Raw genomic sequence first — 18,997 nt, 5'->3', positions numbered from 1 at the left:
TGGTTTTTGTGCGCATAGCTGCGACCAGAAAGCTAGCAACCCCGAAGATTATCTTGGTACTCCCTAGTAACTGCAGATGAAGAAACGCTGGGCGCACCTGAGTAAAGCCTTTTTCCCTTAAAATAGGGACCAGGTATAGTTTTCTACTCTTCTTGAAATGCTCACAAAACATTACAAAGTGTAAAAGGGACTGCTCTGAAAAATTATCGCAGCTACAGGGTATTGACTCATCTGGCACCCCCCATACAGGGAAGACTCCCAGGGAATACTGGATGATGTTGAACCTAAATCTAACAAGAAGGTGTCGATGGTATGGACGGCTTACAATTGTTAGATAAGGTTCAATCGACGGTGTGGTCAGGAGGAGAAAATTTGCTCTTGCTCTGGGTTTAATCAACTCCTCACTTTCCCGCTTTAACGCTGCCCTCCTCAGGAAATTTTCCTTAATCCATTTCACGTCCCCCTTGCAGATTGTATTAGGGTGGCTAAAAAGGTTGGGCCTACCAAGACTTTCCAGGGCGCCCTTCACATAAGCTAACCACGGGATCTTTAAAGCATTTTCCAACACCATACAATCCCTAAGAATAATGTGGTTAAGCCTAATTACATTATTCAGCCAGATTTTAGCCCAACATACCAATGGTTCCAAGAGAAGCTGATCAGTAATAAAGCCCAGGCCTAACTCTGTGTGTAGGGAAAAAACTGGGGTGGATTGTGGAACACTTAGTAGTGATCTTAGAAACTGATTTCCCACAATCTGCAAATCACCGGTTGAATAGTAACCCCACAGCGCTGCGCCATAGGTGGCTATGGAAAGGCATTTTGTTTTGTACACTTTCAGTAATGCCTCCATTGGACGTGAGCCTAGTCGCTTTGCAAAGCTTAGCACGGCTGAGGTTGAGCGGGTTACGGCAAGTGACTTAGCGCACACCTGCGGTTTCCATGAGCCCTTCTCCTCAAAGATCACACCCAGGTAAGTGAAGACCTGTACCCTTGAGACCCCCTCACCACAACAACTAAAACTTTTTAGCTGTGGAGATAAAAGTGGAGAGTTTTATCTCCATAAATTAACAGCTAGGTACCTTTTTTGTGAAGCAAAATTTAACATGGATGATGAACCTAGCGTTTCCTCGCACTCTTTCTTGTTTATGGTCAAAGTAATTTTCCATCTTCATTTATAATTGTACTAGTATAGTTATACTCTACATCTTGCCATTGATAGCTTCCTGAATCTAATTAGTTGTTACTACAAGGATAGTGAAGATTAAATATCCAAGGCCACCCTTCGCGCCTGGACCACGGTGACCACCGAAGACACAGCCCGCACGATGAACACCATCCACTCCGGATCACCGACCGACCCCTGCCCACACCACGTCTTCAACAAGGCCGACTCCACCATCGCACCCCAACTCCGGAACATCATCAACGCCTCCTTCAACACCGCCACCTTCCCGGAGAGCTGGAAGCACGCCGAGATCAGCGCCCTCCTGAAGAAACCTACAGCGGACCCCACCGATCTCAAAAACTTCCGCCCCATCTCGCTCCTCCCTTTTCCTGCTAAAGTCATCGAGAAGATCATCAACAGACAGCTGACCGCCTTCCTCGAGACGAACGGATCCCTCGACCCCTCGCAGTCCGGCTTCAGAGCCAACCACAGCACCGAGACCGCCCTCATCGCAGCCACCGACGACATCCGGACCCTGCTCGACAAGGGGGAAACAGTGGCCCTCATCCTCCTGGACCTCTCCGCTGCGTTCGACACGGTCTGCCACCGCACCCTAGTCCAGCGCCTCAGCAACATCGGTATCCAAGAGAAGGCACTGGAGTGGATCATCTCGTTCCTCGCCGGAAGAACACAAAGAGTCCGCCTCCCCCCGTTTCGCTCCGAGGCCACCGAAGTCATCTGCGGCGTCCCGCAAGGATCTTCACTCAGCCCCACCCTCTTCAACATCTACATGAAACCTCTCGCAGCCATCGCACGCCAGCACAACCTCAACATCATCTCTTACGCCGACGACACCCAGCTGATCCTCTCCCACACCAGAGACCCCGACACCGCCAGAACCTGCCTACACGAAGGGATGAAAGACGTCGCCGAGTGGATGAAGGACAGCCGCCTGAAACTGAACTCGGACAAGACGGAAGTCCTCATCCTGGGATCTTCGCCCTCCGCCTGGGACGACTCCTGGTGGCCCCCAGCCCTGGGCACCGCACCCAAGCCAACTGACCACGCACGCAACCTGGGCTTCATCCTGGACCCCTCCCTCTCGATGACCAGACAAGTCAACGCCGTCTCCTCATCGTGCTTCAACACCCTGCGTATCTTTCGCAAGATCTTCCGCTGGATCCTGACCGAGACCAGGAAGACTGTCACCCAGGCACTCGTCACCAGCCGACTGGACTACGGAAACGCCCTCTACGCCGGAACCACAGCCAAGCTACAGAAAAGACTCCAGCGCATCCAGAACGCCTCCGCCCGACTCATCCTGGATGTCCCCCGACGCAGCCACATCTCCAGCCACCTGAGGAACCTGCACTGGCTCCCCGTTGACAAGAGGATCACGTTTCGGCTCCTCACCCATGCACACAAGTCTCTCCACGACCTGGGCCCCAAGTACCTCAACAACCGCCTGACCTTCTACACGCCCACCCGCCAGCTACGGTCCACCAGCCTCGCCCTCGCAGCCGTACCACGCTTCCGAAGAGCCACCGCCGGAGGTAGATCCTTCTCTTACCTGGCTGCCGAGACTTGGAACTCCCTCCCCATCCACCTTCGGCTGACCCAGGACCATCTCGCCTTCAGGAAACAACTCAAGACCTGGCTGTTCGAGCAGTAGCATACCCCTACCCCCAAGCGCCTTTAGACCCTCCCAGGTGAGTAGTGCGCTATACAAATGGCATGATTGATTGATTGAAGGCTGTAATCTGCAGCTTGTAGCCTTACCCAATGTTGAATATACAACCAAAATGTCTAATCAATGTGTTGTGGGCCACTTAATCTTTGACTAAGATTTGATGCAGATGTGATGAAGAATATAGAGGGGAGGGTAACAGTGATTCAGAGGTTGTCCAAAATTTGCTCTTTCCAATTCAACACTTCAAACAATTATCTTCTCTTACAATTTTATTCATCTGCTAAATCATATTGCAGGCCATCAGAGGATATTCTGCAATTACGCATCTTTAAAAATGGTCTGTTTCTTTAACATTGTTTAGGCAAAAAGTATATGCCTTTAATATGCATGTGGTGATATTGACATCACAGCCATTCTTTCATACAACCAGTAACTGATGCACATACTAATGGATCCATTTCACTTGTTCTAGAATGCCTTCTGAGTGACTGAGGTGGGCGGATACATTTGAACATCTGAAATTTGCAAAGTGCCTGAACCCATACCTGTTAACAATGCTCTCACTGATTTATTTAACAATGTTTAGGGAAGTTTACAAGTGGTATTTAGGGATTCGAGGTTGTGCATTCTTCTGTAATCTTGTTGCTTCTGGCATTACTGGTTTTAATGGAATGACAATATCGTACCCGTGAGAGAAATGAGCAGCTTCATTTGAAAACACTATTTATGTTTAGACACAGACTTAAGGCTGTGAAGCAGTTTCATTTCCTTAGAAGACAGCATATATCATAAACTTTTTAATACCTATACAATTATCACTATGTTCTTATTACTGGAAACCTTTCATTTCAATTTTAAATATTTAAGTAGCATCCTGCAGTTTTCAAATTTAAATTTCTGTAAAGAATGAAATATTGGTATTTCAGGGTTAGGAATTGCTGTTTGTTTAGACTTAGTATGTGACCCTTTATTTCAATGTTTCTACAAACTATCTTGTTTTGTTTTTGAATTCATAGAGGGAAGGTGCTTACTCACAACTTTCTGAATCTGGAAAAAGGCCGAAATTATACCGTTCCTTAACTGGTAAGTATAGAATATAACTTGAATGAAAGGTAGGCAACTACACAGTCCCCGAGTTTTATAAACCTTTGAGTTCTTGTCAAATAATTCTAAAGCACTGTAAAGCAGTGGACATTGCACTGGTCAGTGTGCCCGATTATAACTTTAAAGCCAACAAAACCCGTTGAGATATTAAAGGCTACCAAAACCTGGTTGCTGCATAACATAACTTTATTAGGTCTTTTGCGATTCTGTTGATATGTCACTTTGTATAAATATAAACAGAACTTTAACAACACATTTTCTGGGAAACGTTGCCAAGCAGGAGGATGATAAGGAGAAGAAATAGAACACGAAGCAACCGCATCATGGGTCATGTAATGGAGAAGCAAGTTAATGTCCAAGATTCAGCACTCATTCAGGCACTCAAACTTATTGCAGTCAAACAAACAAAAAGCATAAAGTCCCAAATGAAAAGACCGAAGAATGCTAATTGTGGAATTTGTTTACCATTGGAGAAGAACCTTAAGGCAATATTGATGTCAGAGGCCAAGGCAACCACATAAATTGAACAGCCAACAAAGCTGCAAAGATTGTGGACTAATATTTCCAGCCAAGACAGTTGAACAAAAATATTCTAAAACCCAGGATTTGGCTTCAAATTCAAAGTAACAAATACTATTTAAAATGTAGATATACGAAGATTTAGCACCTTGACAAAACATAAACCAAGGCTTAACAAAACAAGCATTGGCAAACCTAGTATGTTGGGCTTTAACATGTTATAAACAATGCAGCCAGAGGCATGCATAACTGCCATTGGCGTGCTTTAGCAAATGAAATCAAGACCATTGCCCATTTCTGGTGTCCTGACAACGGGCAGCATAAATCTGCAGTGTGAGCACCTTGAAAGGCCAAGCCTAGTGCTGATTTACTGACACTAGCTGCTTTAGATTCTATTGTGAACTCAGCCAGGGTTCTTGCAGTTCGTACATAGATGAATAACCTGATGTGTTTTGTGTTGCATTTCTGAGTTTGTAGTCCAGGAAGCAGCGTGGGCTACAAGAAGGACAACATCTGATTTAACATTTCTTTCCAGGAGTGAGAAACATTGCTGGTTAACTCATCCTGTTGGAAGTAATCACGTGCCTTTTCAAATAAAATAAGATAGTGTTTCAACCTTGATCAGGTGCAGTATCTGACTATTGCCTATGTGGCATTGAAGTTTCAGTTAATTATGCCGCGATTCTTCATACTTCTGTTTAAAAAACAGCAGTTTGAATTGTTATCACAAATATGCTCTTCTCTTGGATGCTTAGCATGGTAGAGCAACACATAACCAGGACCCACATCTGGTGTTGTCACGGTTTGATACTGCTATTGAAATCAATAGTCGGGCAGGTTCATAAAATACATTATCTGTAGGAAGATTCTGGGTCCAGAGCACATTTATAGCAATTGTCCACATTGTTGGGCGTCACGTAAAATGTTTCAGTGGCCATTCAGGGAAACTGGATTCATCAACATCACTTCTAGCCTTCTATACATCATTCTAGAGATTGCAATATTATTTTCTCCCTAACACCAAGGTGCATTGTTTACCAGAAATGATCACCAGGCTCATTTGTTCTTAAAACTGATACAAATCTCCAATAGTACAAGCACTTCGTTAGGATACTTTGTTTAGGCAGGTACCCGGAGGCTGGGGCTAGTCATAATAACACTTTATTGCACTTAGGTAAATGAATCAAACCATAGTTTTATTGTTTCAGCTTATTAAAAGTATAGCAATATTTCTTATTACAATTCTGTCTATATAGAGAGTTAAATTAGAACAAAGGTAAAAGCGTGACTCTGCAATGCTAAATCCAGATACACATTGACTTAAAATAATTACTACCCCGGGCAATCATCCTGATTACTGGTATTGGTCCATTTACCAGCCAGGCTGTTTTATTTACAGCATGAAAATTACTTAATTATATATCAGATGGAGGCCATTGTCAGGATTTTCACCGTTTGCAATTAATTACGGGTCGTCTGGCTTGAGGCTCGCTTATATGACATCTCTACATGATAAAATGGCTCTGTCATTAAAAGTTTTTAAAATAAAATTGATCGGAGATTGTGCAGTTTTGGACAAGTTCAGACTAGGTGGATAAAGTTCTCTTTTTTGCTTTAAAAAGTGTACATTCCGTGGGTCCACTACAGTCCTAAAGTGGCCAACTAGCCAATGCTGGTATTCTTCCAAAACGCAGGGTCATTAGTCTATGTTTAATGCGTGCTGAAAAGGGGATGCCCAGCTTCGCCCCTGATTTCTAGACGTCATAACTTTTGATCACCATACAGGAGTGAGATCGGGAGCTGAATTTATGTTTGTCTGCCAGGCTCCATTGCAATTTTACAGCTTTGTTTATATTGCTCTTTTAAATGCGTCGTGTGATGTTGTGCCACACAATTCAGTTAAATACAATTGTTTGATGGAATTTTCTAAATATTTGTGGTAGGCCGACTGCGGGTCATTTTGTAGGGTTGCCCATACTGCGATATTTAGTAGGTTAGATTGTGTTTGATATATCTTGAACATGCATTTTATTGTAGTTGATCTTTTATCCAAGTCTTGCTTTGCCAGTCCAAACTCAAGCCAGATTTGTGCTGGAGATGATGTTTGAGGCAGGGAGAATGCTCACCTGTAGGCGTTGGTCTCCACTTTATCTAGTAAGACTGCATCTAACGCTCTCATAGTGGCGCTTGCTTATATTATTGTTGGAGTAACTTGGCAGAGATGACTGCTAATAGTGGCTAAAAGGAGTGGCAGTCCAGTTTTTTCGCTAACATGCTGAAAACGTGGATTAGGGCATGCCCTTTCTTCGCTATGTATTGTTTCTGGACAGAGAAACTACCCATTGAGGTCAAATACAGTCCCAGATATTTGAAGTTGCAAAACTTTTTAAGAGGGGGTATTATTTAGGAATATAATGGGTGCCTGCCCTGGTTGGTTAAAGATAGACATTACTTTTGTCTTTGTAGTGTTTATCTCTTGGGGGTTGGTGTTAGCATAAGTACCCCCCACTGACACAGTCAAAAGCTGCTTCAATATCTACAAATCCGAGATGTAACTTCTACTTTAGTCTTCTACTTTGTTCAATTATAAAGGAGGTTGCTAGGATAGTTATGGTTGTACCTAAGCCTTTCCTAAAACCCCTCGAAGTTTCTCCGGTTATTACATCACTTAACCTACCTGCCCTGTGAACTTATAAGTCGCCAACCAGTAAGGACCCTTGCCCTCCTTGACTAGAAAATTCTTTTTAAACTAGTTCTTCACCCGCTCGGCCAAACTCCCTCATTTTAGTGATCCTCTATTCTATTAAGTTTTGCTTGTCTCTCCACGCGACCGTTAGTTCTAATTTTGTTTTGCCACTTCACACGTCACAAACGCTATTTTCTACGTGTATACAGGGCTCACTAGCTCCTAGATAACCTATTGGTTATTTTTCCCTCTTCCTTCCCATCATAGGGTTTGCGCCAAATGTAGTAAACCTGCGACTGAATGTACTAAGAACCGAATTGTACTGTCTTGGGCAGAAAGTATACAGGCATGAATATTCTAATGTCCTGAAGATGATCCCTTTATTCTGACATAGGGATCGAAACGCCGTCGACGATTTGTACACCATATGCATGTTAATATACTGTATAGCTCTACCGGCAATGGTGTCTCCATGCTATCTAATTCTTCTATAATTTTATGTTCACAGACTTTTTCCTGTTGCCTGAACCGTTTTCCCTTATTTTGTTGTTTGTCTTAATATGGTAGTAGGACCCAGGTGGTGTCCCACTTCAATTGTGCATGAATGTTTTTCTCTATATATATTTATTGAATATTAAAATTCTGTCCGGTTGGACAAAGAATATAGAACCTTTCTAGTCTATATTTACTATCGAGTATATCCAGAAGATGTCTAGGGGCCACTGTCTTTAGTAATCATGTACGTAGCCAAGGTCGCTGACCAATCGCATATTGGGTTTCCCTTGTCCCTTAAAAAGTATATTCAGGTTCAAGTGAAAGTTAGTTACTGCAAGTCTCATGATGTGAGCAAGCGTTTATATTGTAAGAGAGTTTAGAGGAGGTTGATTCGTGGTGTTCTATTGATGAGTTTGAAGGCTTTACAGAAAATGATGAGTGCTTTGCATGCCGCTGTTTAGTTGGAGTGGTTGAAGTGCTTTTTAACCGTTTGGTCCAACAACATGATTCTCCAATCGTGTCCTTTATCGCTCATAATCATGATTTGTGGCTCCTCATCATCTGTTAATTGGAGATTCATATGCCCTCTTGTTTGGGATGGCCCCTGCCTTGCGATGTCCGTAGCAGAGAGAGTCTTACTTGGACCAAGGCCCTGCTCAGGTGTGGCACAAGTTTCATGAGAGTCGATGACCGGGTCAGGTCTGACGATGTGGTTCAAGCTCACTGCGCTTTCACAGACTATTAGTTGGAATGCCACTAGGGTGGTGATGGGGAATGCTTCTTTTTCCATTCTTTTTTACTATGATTGTCGGTTTCTGTTAGTGTGTAACAATCCCTTTGACTCTCTGGACCTTTTATTGCTTTTTTCATCAATGGAAAAGTGTCTATTATGTCAAAAGTCTGTAATTGACATTGTGTCGATAAGAGAGTTTGGTGTATTGCTTGTAGGGGGCCCTTAACTATCATTTTGTTTTGGCCTAGATATTGGGTAGATACCCTTTGGTTCGGCCTCCTTGGATTTCTGTTCCTTAATCCTTGCCTTTCTGGCATGTTTGTGCTGTATTTTGGTGAGTTTAGGAGGGGAATTCCCTGCCTCTCTCAATGGGGAAGGTATATTGGAGAGGGAGGTTTGAGACTGTACTTCTTCACGTTCCTTTTTTTTGATAGTATATATACCGTCTTCTTGTAAGCTGTTTATCTGTGTGGTTTCGAGGCATCTTTTCCAGTCTTGTTCTTGCCCATTTAAGACTCTCAAACGGGCGCCTATGGTTTGCTTACTTGGATGAGTTGGTTCCCATATTTCCAGAAGACTTAGAAGGATTTCCGGAAGAGTTGACAGTTTATCTAGTACTGGAACACAAGAACACTTTCTCCGGGAAGGGGAGTATATAGCCTAACCTCTGGTTATTAGTTCAGTCAGCGTTTCCAGTTTGGTGTTGTTTCCAGAAATGTGTGATGCAATTAGGTTCATGGAGTCTATTTGGACGTCAAGTTTGCCTGACTGAAAGTTAAGGGCATCTATTGAAGATTGCAACGTTGTTAAGAGTGTTGACCACCAATCTGGAATTTTGTCCAATTGTATGCCCTGGTTTGTTGAAAATAAGTGTCCTGCTCCCTGAGAATTGCTAGGAGCTGACCTGTTGTTTGAGTTTTGTTAGACCTGCCATCCTTTCCCCTGACTTTATGCCTCCTCACCCTCTGTTTTGCTGACATCATTTTTACTGGCTTTCGGATTCTGGGCGCTTTACCACTTTTAACCAGTGCGAAAGTTTTTTTTTTTAAAGAGTTTTATGTTGCACGAACTAGAGCCAAAGATATCAAGTATCGAAGAGCTTTACATGTGCACCAGTTTCGTTATAGATGGACACATTCATTTTTGTTAGGCACAGGGAGATTAAGTGATTTGCCCAGAATCACAGGATGTTGATCATCATTGCCGAAACTTGAGCCCGGTTCCCCAGCTTCGAGGTCGATTGCTCTAGCCGTAAGGCTACATCTTCTCCAAGCAAAGTGCATATGCTCTTTACTCAAAACATGGTAACATTAGCTTATACACCATTGGCATATTTAATTCACTTATAAGTCCCTGGTAGAGTGAACTATATGTGCACAGGCCCAGTAAATTAAATGCTACTAGTGGACCTGCAGGACAGATTTTGCCACCCACTCAATAGACCTTTAAACATTGCTCAGACCTGCCCATGGCAGGGCACAGTGTCTTTAAAAAGTACCACATAATCTTTTATGTTTTACTTGTCCTGGTAGTGAAATACTCTTAAATTCGTTTTTCACTACTGCAAGGCCTGTCTCACCTGGTTAGCATTGGGATTGCCTTAAACACTTTTTAAGTGCAATTTCCAATTGGGAGCAGATAGAAATTTGGAGTTTGGTGTCTCTGGACTCCCAATTTCAAATCACAACTCATGGTGAAGTCGGATTTTAAATTGTAAGTCTGAAAATGATACTTTTAGAACTTGGCATTTTCTTACTTTAATCATTCAGTGCATCTGCCTGTCTCTGACTACACCTCTGGGTAGGATGGCAGCTGGTCTTTGTGTATTCCATTTAGACAGTCACACAAAGGGAGAAGGAGGCTGACACGTGCATACTGACGGCCCATCAGCAGGCTGATGGGCCTTTCTGAGGTAGATTGGCAGGCAAGAGCTGTCACTTGGACCTGAATAGGGATGTGCCGATCCACACACAAAGAGCTGCATACCCCCTGTAGTGAGCCAGGGCAGGAAAGGCATGGGCCTTGTGGTCTTCAAAGGCCTCTTTGATGTCACCCCAAATTCAAAAGGCACATTTGGGTATAAGTCCTGGACCCCTGACACCACCATATCAGAAATCTACTGGAACCAAGGACATTCTGCCTGGAAGGGGCTTGAGGTGCAGGGGTACATTTCGACGTCGGAGTCTTCTTACCACAGCTGGTCGCCATCAGGGGAAGTCTCTGGAATCAGGCTGCAGGTGCCAACACTGAGCCTAGGAGAGGTCAGCCAATGCTGGATTTGAGGTCAGGATTGCTGGGGAGATTTCACTGGACAGGTGAGCCACTAAGGCCATGGGCGTCAGGTGCAGAGTGGGATCCGGGAGTAATAGGAGTTTAGGTTCTTTGGGACCTGTCCGCTGTCCATAGGAGATTCAAGTCTTTTTCAAAAGCAGTAGTCCTCCAGGGTTTTCAGACATCCCTGACTGCAAGACAGGTCGCAGGATCGTCAAAGTGGAGACAGGCTGGTAGGGCTTGGGCCAAGGCAGTCGTCGTCTTCAGGCTTCTCTACAGGGATGTCTTCTTTCTTCTTAGGTCATCGCAGATCTAGTTTCAAGGTCTGATGGAGTCTCCTAAATACTAGATTTAGGGGGTGTTTTAAGGAAGTAATAGGTAGGGCCAATGGGCACCTTCCCTGGGGTGACTACACCCTCTATTATGCCAACCTCCTGTGGGAGGGGGGCATAGTCCTAGCCCTGATCGAAGGAGTCCACTCATTTTCAAGATGGAGGAAACTGAAAAGTATGCTTAACTTCGCCTCCCCCACCTGAGGAGTGGAGTTGGCAAAGGTGGGCACATCTCTGAGTCTTTCTAAATTTTCCCCTCTGATTTTCCCACCCAAAGTGGTGGTGTAAACTTGGGGCCTCCATCTGCTGCTAGCAGCAGAGGCTAGGCATTGCATTACAAAGGTGGCAGGCCTTTGAAGCTTCCCCTTCGAGAACTGGGCCCATGCTGGGGAAGAAGGTGTGATATCTCTGCCCAGGATGTGCATTGTTACCGGTCCCAGAGAGCAGAGGCTCTCCACCCAGGAGTCAAAAAACATGTCTGTGTTTGGCAGGCTGCCTAAAGCCAGTCAGTGACCAAACCAGAGCTGGTAGGTTTTCAGGGGGCACCTCTGAGGTGTCCTCTGAGTACATTATTGTAATAAATCTCACACTGGCATCAGTGGGGATTTATTACATGGAGTTGTTTGGGACCAAACACTCCTGGTTTCAGTGTAGCTATTATGGTACTGGGGAACTTGAGTTGTAGAGTTTCCAGTGAGGTACTGGGTTTTTAAGAACCGGCACAGAACCGGCAACCCAGCGGTGTCAGGGTACACCCAGAGACCTCGGGTTCTTCCCTGATCCAGACCACAGAAACTCAGAGTCTTCTAGGTGAAGTCAAAGATCGATTTATTGGCTGCAACCAAGGTAAGAAGTGTCCTAGAAGTACAATACACGGGGAAGTATATTCTCAGGAGACTGCTCGAATTTACAAAGTCAGGCTTCTCTCTTTATACAGAATATTCAGCTTCAGGCAAACATTCTTCGAATTTGCAATATATCATTTACAGGTCTTGGTTACAAAGAAAAAGCAGAGTCATGATGACATGTACATATTTCACGTCGTGCTGCCCACAACAAATCACCCGGCGAGGCCCAACATTTCATCAGATATCGGTGGACCCCCAATAAAACAGGCACCTCCCCACCATAAAGTAAGTGAAGCAGAAAGAGTAGAGACAGATGGGAGCAAGATACGGCAGGTGTGCGCGCTGAAATGGTTTTATGGCTTGTTGAGCCTTGATGCTATCTTGTTCGGCCACTGGGAGGGGAACTGACCTAACGAGTTCGGCCTGGGGCAATGGTTCCAACTTGCACAGGTCATAGGGAAGTCGATTAAGGAGTATGTGTCCTTGTGGAATTGAATTCAGCTGGATTAAGGCCTATGTAAAGGGCAACACATAAATGGAAACCAAGGGTTCAGAACCTAAGTGACGATTTCGAGGTGAAATCGTCACTTGAATATGCTGAAAATATATGTACATGGTGTGCTCGTCATTCTCGGTCTTTTGATACCAAATTCGTCATGTTTCGACGAAGTTTTAATTCTCGAGTCCAGAACGATTACATGAATCCAGAATCTTTAGAACCACAAACCCTCCTTTTGCCCTTACATAGGCAATTAATCTATCCTCATGCTAATCTGAGTCCAGATCTATATTCCTAAAGTCATTGAGATGTTGCTGTAACATCATTTTAGTACTCAGTTCATCTCTTGATACAGGCTTAATTACACATGATGTAACACAGAGGCCACATATTGCAGGAGCACACTGTATGCACAGACAGAACAGAAAAAGAATGGCTAAGACCATCCCAATGACCATCAGAATTTTCCATCCCCAGGCAGATATCAGTTCCCAGAACCATCCCATTAACGACCAATCTCCTTTATCCACATGAATATCGGAAATCTTATGTAGTTTGGAGATGGCCTGGTACACTGTTGGAGCTTTATCAGGGATGAAGATACAGCAACTAGATTGGATCAATATGCATACCCCACCTCGGTCTGCAAGTATGACATCTAAAGCGACCCTGTTCTGAAGGGTCATAAGTCGATCCGACTGGAGCTCAGCAGTCAAGTTACTAAGGGCACCAGTAGTTTCAATCACGGTGGACTCAACTACCCTTGTCAATTGCCTAATGTTCCTGCTGTTAGCCATGGATCCCCAGAACGGCAGAAAACCCTTTGCAAAGTCTCCAAATTCTTGACCTGCAGTGTCTTCTTCACTCAAAACACCTCTAACTATCCTTGTCCTGTGGTAGTCTGCCGCTGCTGTGTAGGTGGGAGGCAACAGGAAGGAAACAAAACATGAGCCCGAAAAGTCAGGGGGCAACCATGTATAGGCTCTATCGTGGCAGATGAAATAAGTACCCTTAGCTGCTAAAAACGCAGGGGAAGTCTGAGATCCAAAAACATACGTTTCAGTACAGACACTCTTCCCTAACTGAGCCCTGGGATTCGTGCCATTACCTTGCAGACACAGATGACCCTGATGGGGTACAATCCAAATCGGGGACGATCTCTTAGCTTGCTGTGTCTCACTCAGAGTAGCTCCATATCCAGTCATGTTCCATCCTATGTATAATAGTGTCTCATCTCTAGGGATAGTCTCATAAGAAATACCTTCCTTAATCATGTCTACTATACCCTTGACTTGAGCACTTTTTCTAGGATTGTCTGTTACAGAACGCAGGGGGTAGATTTTGTGTGCATATATGAACATTGTCCTATATGCCCATACAGAACCATTGTGACTAAATGGCAGGACCAAATAAGGGATACCTTTATCCGTTGTGTGAGGCATAAGACCGCACACCCAACAGTTAGTTGTGTTCATTACAAGTTGGTGTTGGTGTAACAACTGAACAAAGGAGTTATTAATGAACTCCAATCTCCTATTTGATTCGTGGTCAGGCAGAGGGTGGAAAGAATGAGAGGAAACAGTGGGAGGAGGTATGGGTGATGCAGTGGGTGCAAATGTTACACGAAAAGAAAATAAGACATAACTTATCAAAAATATCATTACACTGAATAGCATGGAAATACACAATATTATAAAGCTTTTCCTTGTCATCACGTTGCACAATTTGTGCTTTAAGTTCGTTCGTTTGGCAGGTCTCTCCGCATCGGGAAACTCCATCCTCTCTAAAGTGCTGCCCGCGGTGGTAGGTTGCCTCTGCTAAGGGATGCTTCTGTCAGTCTAGGGCAACTCCCTTGGACCAACCAGAACTACCGACCTAACGTCGTCAGCTGCACCCCAAAGACTTTAATCAACCGCGGCCCTAGCAGCAGAACCCTGATGGCGGTTCGAAAAACAAAAATAAGCAAGTTTCTTAGATGGGAGAGCTGCACTTTCAAAAATAGTACTTGGGAGGAAAAAGGGAAATATCTGTTTTATTAGTCCATGGATCTTGGTCTCAAATTGCAAAAAGAAAGTGTTTTATTAGTTCGTTTTCCTCGGTCTCAAATTATATCGTTGTTTTCCAGGTATTGTCTGATCCTGGAACAAGAGGTCGGGCTCTGTAGTGTTCAACCGATTGGATGGCGGCACAGCCTTGTGCAAAATGTTTTCATTTTCTCGTTCAGAGTCAGTTCTTTTTACATGCAAATCATTAAAAGGGACGGCATGTGACACGGTATCAGGTTCTGGGTCAGCGACACCCTTCTGGACCCACTGGTCATAGGGCAGAGGGAAAGGGATTTTCTTACAATGGATCGGGTGGACCCAGTTGGCCTTCCCCTCCACCCGAACGGCTGATCTTGTAGAAAGAAGGACGAGATGAGGCCCGGTCCACCTGGGCAGGTCGTTCTTCGTTCTTTGGAAGTTCCTGACAAGAATCCAGGAACCGGGGTCAATGGCGTGACCCGGAGTCTCAGAGACCGGAGGCAGGGTGTTGTGGACCTGTTGGTGCAAAACACGCAATTTAGCCATCAATTCATACAGATAATTAAGCAAAATAGGGTGTTCAAGCTCGCTGAACTTAGTGGGTCTAGGCACTCCCCATATGTTGGCTGGCCGGCCAAAAACTATCTCATATGGACTAAGTTTCACTCGTGAATGCACGGTCATTCTAGTGGACAGGAGTGCTAAGGGTAGAGCGTCAGGCCATTTAAGACCTGTGCTCGCTTGGATTTTGGCCAGTTTAAGTTTTAAAGTGCCATTGTAACATTCTACTAATCCAGCTGATTGGGGGTGATTTGCAGCGTGGAACTTCTGCCGGATACCTAGCCCTTCACACACTCTCTTCATCACACGACCCACAAATTCACTTCCATTATCAGACCAGACCATTCTAGGCATTCCAAACCTGGGGAAGTACTCTTTCACAAGGGCTTTTGCTGTGGACAAGGCAGTATTGTCCTTTAGGAGATAGGCTTCTACCCATCTTGAGAAGGCACAAACAACAACGAGTACGTATTTTAAATTGTTGCACCTCTCCATGTGAATGAAATCTAGCTGCAAAACCTCGAACGGGTACGTAGGAGGTGCAAAATGACCAGCTGGAGTTGGGGTTCCCCTACCAGGATTGTGTTTCAAACATACCATGCAATTCTTGACAACATTCTCTGCACATTTGGGAATCCCTGAATTCTTCCATACTGGGGCCAACAACTCGCAAATCCCTTTCACGCTGATATGAGCCATTCCATGAGCCATTGCAACCACTGCAAGCACATATGCATCGACTAACAACCATCTCTGATGCTCTGTTAATTCAATCCAGCAACCATTTGCATCCATTCTACCCGTACTTTCTCTCCACATGCTCAACTCTTCCTCTGTGGCCTCAGCTTGGATGGACTTCACACTCTCTATTGTGTCTTCACACATTCCAACATCGCCAGTCCATCTTGCAGGGCCTGCAACATACATTCGGCTCATTACATTCTTTGCCGTTTCTTTCGCGATCTCATCAGCAAATGCATTTCCACGACCAACATCATCAGTCACCTTCTTGTGAGCACTACATTTCACAATCGCCATTTGCAAAGGCAAGGTCAGTGATTCAAGAAGCTCATTCACCAACTGACCATGCTGAATCTTAGCTCCATGCGAAGTCAGGAACCCACGTTCTCTCCACAATCGCCCAAAACTGTGAGCCACTCCAAATGCATACTGACTATCAGTGTAGATAGTCACTTTCATTCCCTTAGACAACACACATGCTCTTGTGAGTGCAATCAATTCTGCCGCTTGAGCTGAATTATGTGGCACACGTGCAGCTTCAACAATTGTATGCAAAGTCGTAACAGCATATGCTGCAGTCGTATCACCACTCGGGAGCTTGAAGCATGAACCATCCACCCATAGTGTACCATCACATTCAGCAAGAGGAGTATCGGATAGATCTACTCTCCCTTTCGTCTCTTCCTCTGTTCTGAGAAAGCAATCGTGCTGTTCTGAAACATCTGATTCCTCTGCAATTGGCAACAGCGTAGCTAGGTTTAAGGTACTGCACCTTTTTATGTGCACATGACTCGCTAGTAATGTCAATTCGTAACTGGACAGTCGAGCACTAGTTAAGTGCTGTGTCTTGGTTCTATTTAACAAAGTGTCTACTGCATGTGGGACCATCACAACTAGTGTATTATTCATTACTAGACCAGCAGACTGTCGAATAGAGACAGCTGCTGCTGCTGTGGCTCTTAAACAACTCGGCAATGCTTGTGCTACCAGATCCAAGGTCGATGAAAAATAGGCACATGGACACTGCCTACCTCCAAACAACTGAGTCAACACTGACAATGCACAGCCCTCTTTCTCGTGGACATACAATGTGAAAGGCTTACTGTAGTTGGGGGTACCTAACACAGGAGCCGAACATAATGCTGTGCGTAATTCGAGAAAACTTTGCTGACACTCTTCAGACCAAGGAATGGGATTGGGTGTATTCTTACACGTTAATGCCACCAAGGGTTTGGCTAATAACGAAAAATTTGGAATCCATTGTCTACAGTACGATGTAATGCCCAAGAAAGCACGCACTTCTCTCTGTGTTCTTGGCACACTCAATTTCGCTATTGCCTGAATTCTTTCTGGGGTCAGTTTCCTTCCCTCCTTCGATAAGAGGTGACCTAAGTAGGTCACTTCTTGTCGGCAATACTGCAGTTTGGAAAGTGACACCTTGTGATGAAGATCACACAGATGACGCAATAATGACAGCGTGGCCTTTTTACAAATTTCCTCAGTGTCTGCAGCAATGAGCAAATCATCCACATACTGTACAAGAGTAGCACCTTCAGGTAAAACAATCGTATCAAGCTGTGTTTTTAGAGCTTGACTGTATATTGATGGACTTTCACAGTAGCCCTGAGGAGCGCGTTTAAAGCGGAAGCTGCGACCTCCTAAACTGAAGGAAAAAATATCCCTGCTTTCCTCAGCAATCGGGATGCTGAAGAAGGCATTCTTCAGGTCAATCACCGAAAACCAAGAGGCGGATGCTGGAATCAAAGTCAATAATGTGGTAATGTCGGGGACAACTGGGAATTGGGGCACAACTATGTTATTCACCTCTCTAAGATCAATCACGAATCTGTACACAGGTGGCTGGGAAGGGTCAGTTCGTTTTAAAACAGGCAGAACAGGACTATTGCGAATGTTGCCTCGTGTTTCTTCAATCACATCCTTTTCAATCAATTCGTAAACGATCGCTAGCAAAGCTTTTTCACCTTCACTCGAGATTTTGTATTGGGGAATTCGTGGCATTTTAACGTTGGCTTTCAATGTTACAACATATGGTGGAATTTCTAAAAGGCCTACATCATTAGGACCAGCGGCCCAAAGAATATCTGGAAGAAACGACAATTCTGCTGGAAGTTTGTCCCTTGACAAATACATGGGAGAAACCACTTTCTTACCTAAAGTAAGTTGTACTCCTGAAGGAGAACAGTACAAAGTCGCATACAATCTCTTTAACAAATCCAATCCTAGCAAGTTTTCACCACAACCTGTTGTCAGAATGAGGGGTGCTTCGAATTCCAAAGGACAAACAGAAAGAGACAAAGGGTCAGAAATCGGATTTCTAACTGGGGCGCCAGAAAAACCTACAGAAACGTTCATTTCGCCAGACAAAGGTGCGCCAGGGAGTTTGGAGTGCATAATAGAACTCTTTGTAGCACCAGTATCCAACAGAAAAGGCTCTGACACACCTGATGTAATCACCTCAACGTAAGGTCCACTCTGATCTACTGGAACTGAAACAACTCCCTCTCTTTGTCTGTGGCTGTCCTAGCAATCATTACCCTCCAAATACTCATCTTCTGTATAATAATCATCAACATAGTATTGAGCTGTCCTGTCAGATGCGTTGTTCTGCTGATCAAACCTATTCATAGAATTTTGTGGTGGAAGGGGACGTGCATTCTGAGGGACGTTTCCACGTCCTCTACCTCTAGGCGCTTGCTGAACACCACGACCTCTTATACCGGAAACACCATTTGCACGTTGTAACAGAATAGGACAACTATACTTGAAATGACCTTCTTCCTTGCAATACGAACACTGGTTGGGGCCTACAGGGACACGGTGTTGAGTGTACTCGGCTCTTTGCGAGTTCCTCTGATACTGTTGACGCTGCTGAAAATTATTCTGGTAGTGATTCTGACCATTATTATTTTGATTACCACCACCACGTGGCGGATATGCTTGCTGTAGCAAAACCTTCGTTTTTAATTCTTTAGTTTTCTTTTCTACTCTATCCTTTTCGTCCTTGTCTCTATTTTCGTAATATTGTGCAGTAGCTAATATCTGCGCCGAAGATGAGACTGCCCAAGAACTTTCTGAATCCTTTAACTTTTTACACAATTCCGGAAGCAGATTGTGCACGAATTTATCGACAAACAATCTCTGACCACCTTCTGTGGTCATATCTTGACCGCTGTGGTCGACAAATGTCTCTTCAAACCTGGTGAAGAAATCTGAGACTGTTTCTTCTTTCTTCTGCTTGCATGCAGACAACTTATCCCAATTTACACGTATTGCAGGCATTATCGTTTTCATGTAATCAACTATTC

General features: G+C 44.4%; 1 protein-coding gene across 1 annotated transcript in view; it reads left to right on the top strand.

Moving 5' to 3' along the window:
- LOC144827705 (sodium/hydrogen exchanger 2-like) overlaps nucleotides 1–18,997 on the top strand; it is a 621,902-nt gene that overhangs the window by 582,137 nt on the left and 20,768 nt on the right. Inside the window, exon 11 of the mRNA XM_078685917.1 lies at nucleotides 3,875–3,941. Coding sequence (XP_078542043.1) covers nucleotides 3,875–3,941 — 67 coding nt within the window. The remainder of the gene's footprint in view (nucleotides 1–3,874; nucleotides 3,942–18,997) is intronic.

Source organism: Lissotriton helveticus, chromosome 4_1 (genome assembly GCF_964261635.1).
Source record: "Lissotriton helveticus chromosome 4_1, aLisHel1.1, whole genome shotgun sequence".
NCBI lineage: Eukaryota > Metazoa > Chordata > Amphibia > Caudata > Salamandridae > Lissotriton > Lissotriton helveticus.
The sequence above is the reverse complement of the archived record's forward strand: the minus strand, read 5'-3'. Positions and strand labels throughout refer to the sequence as shown.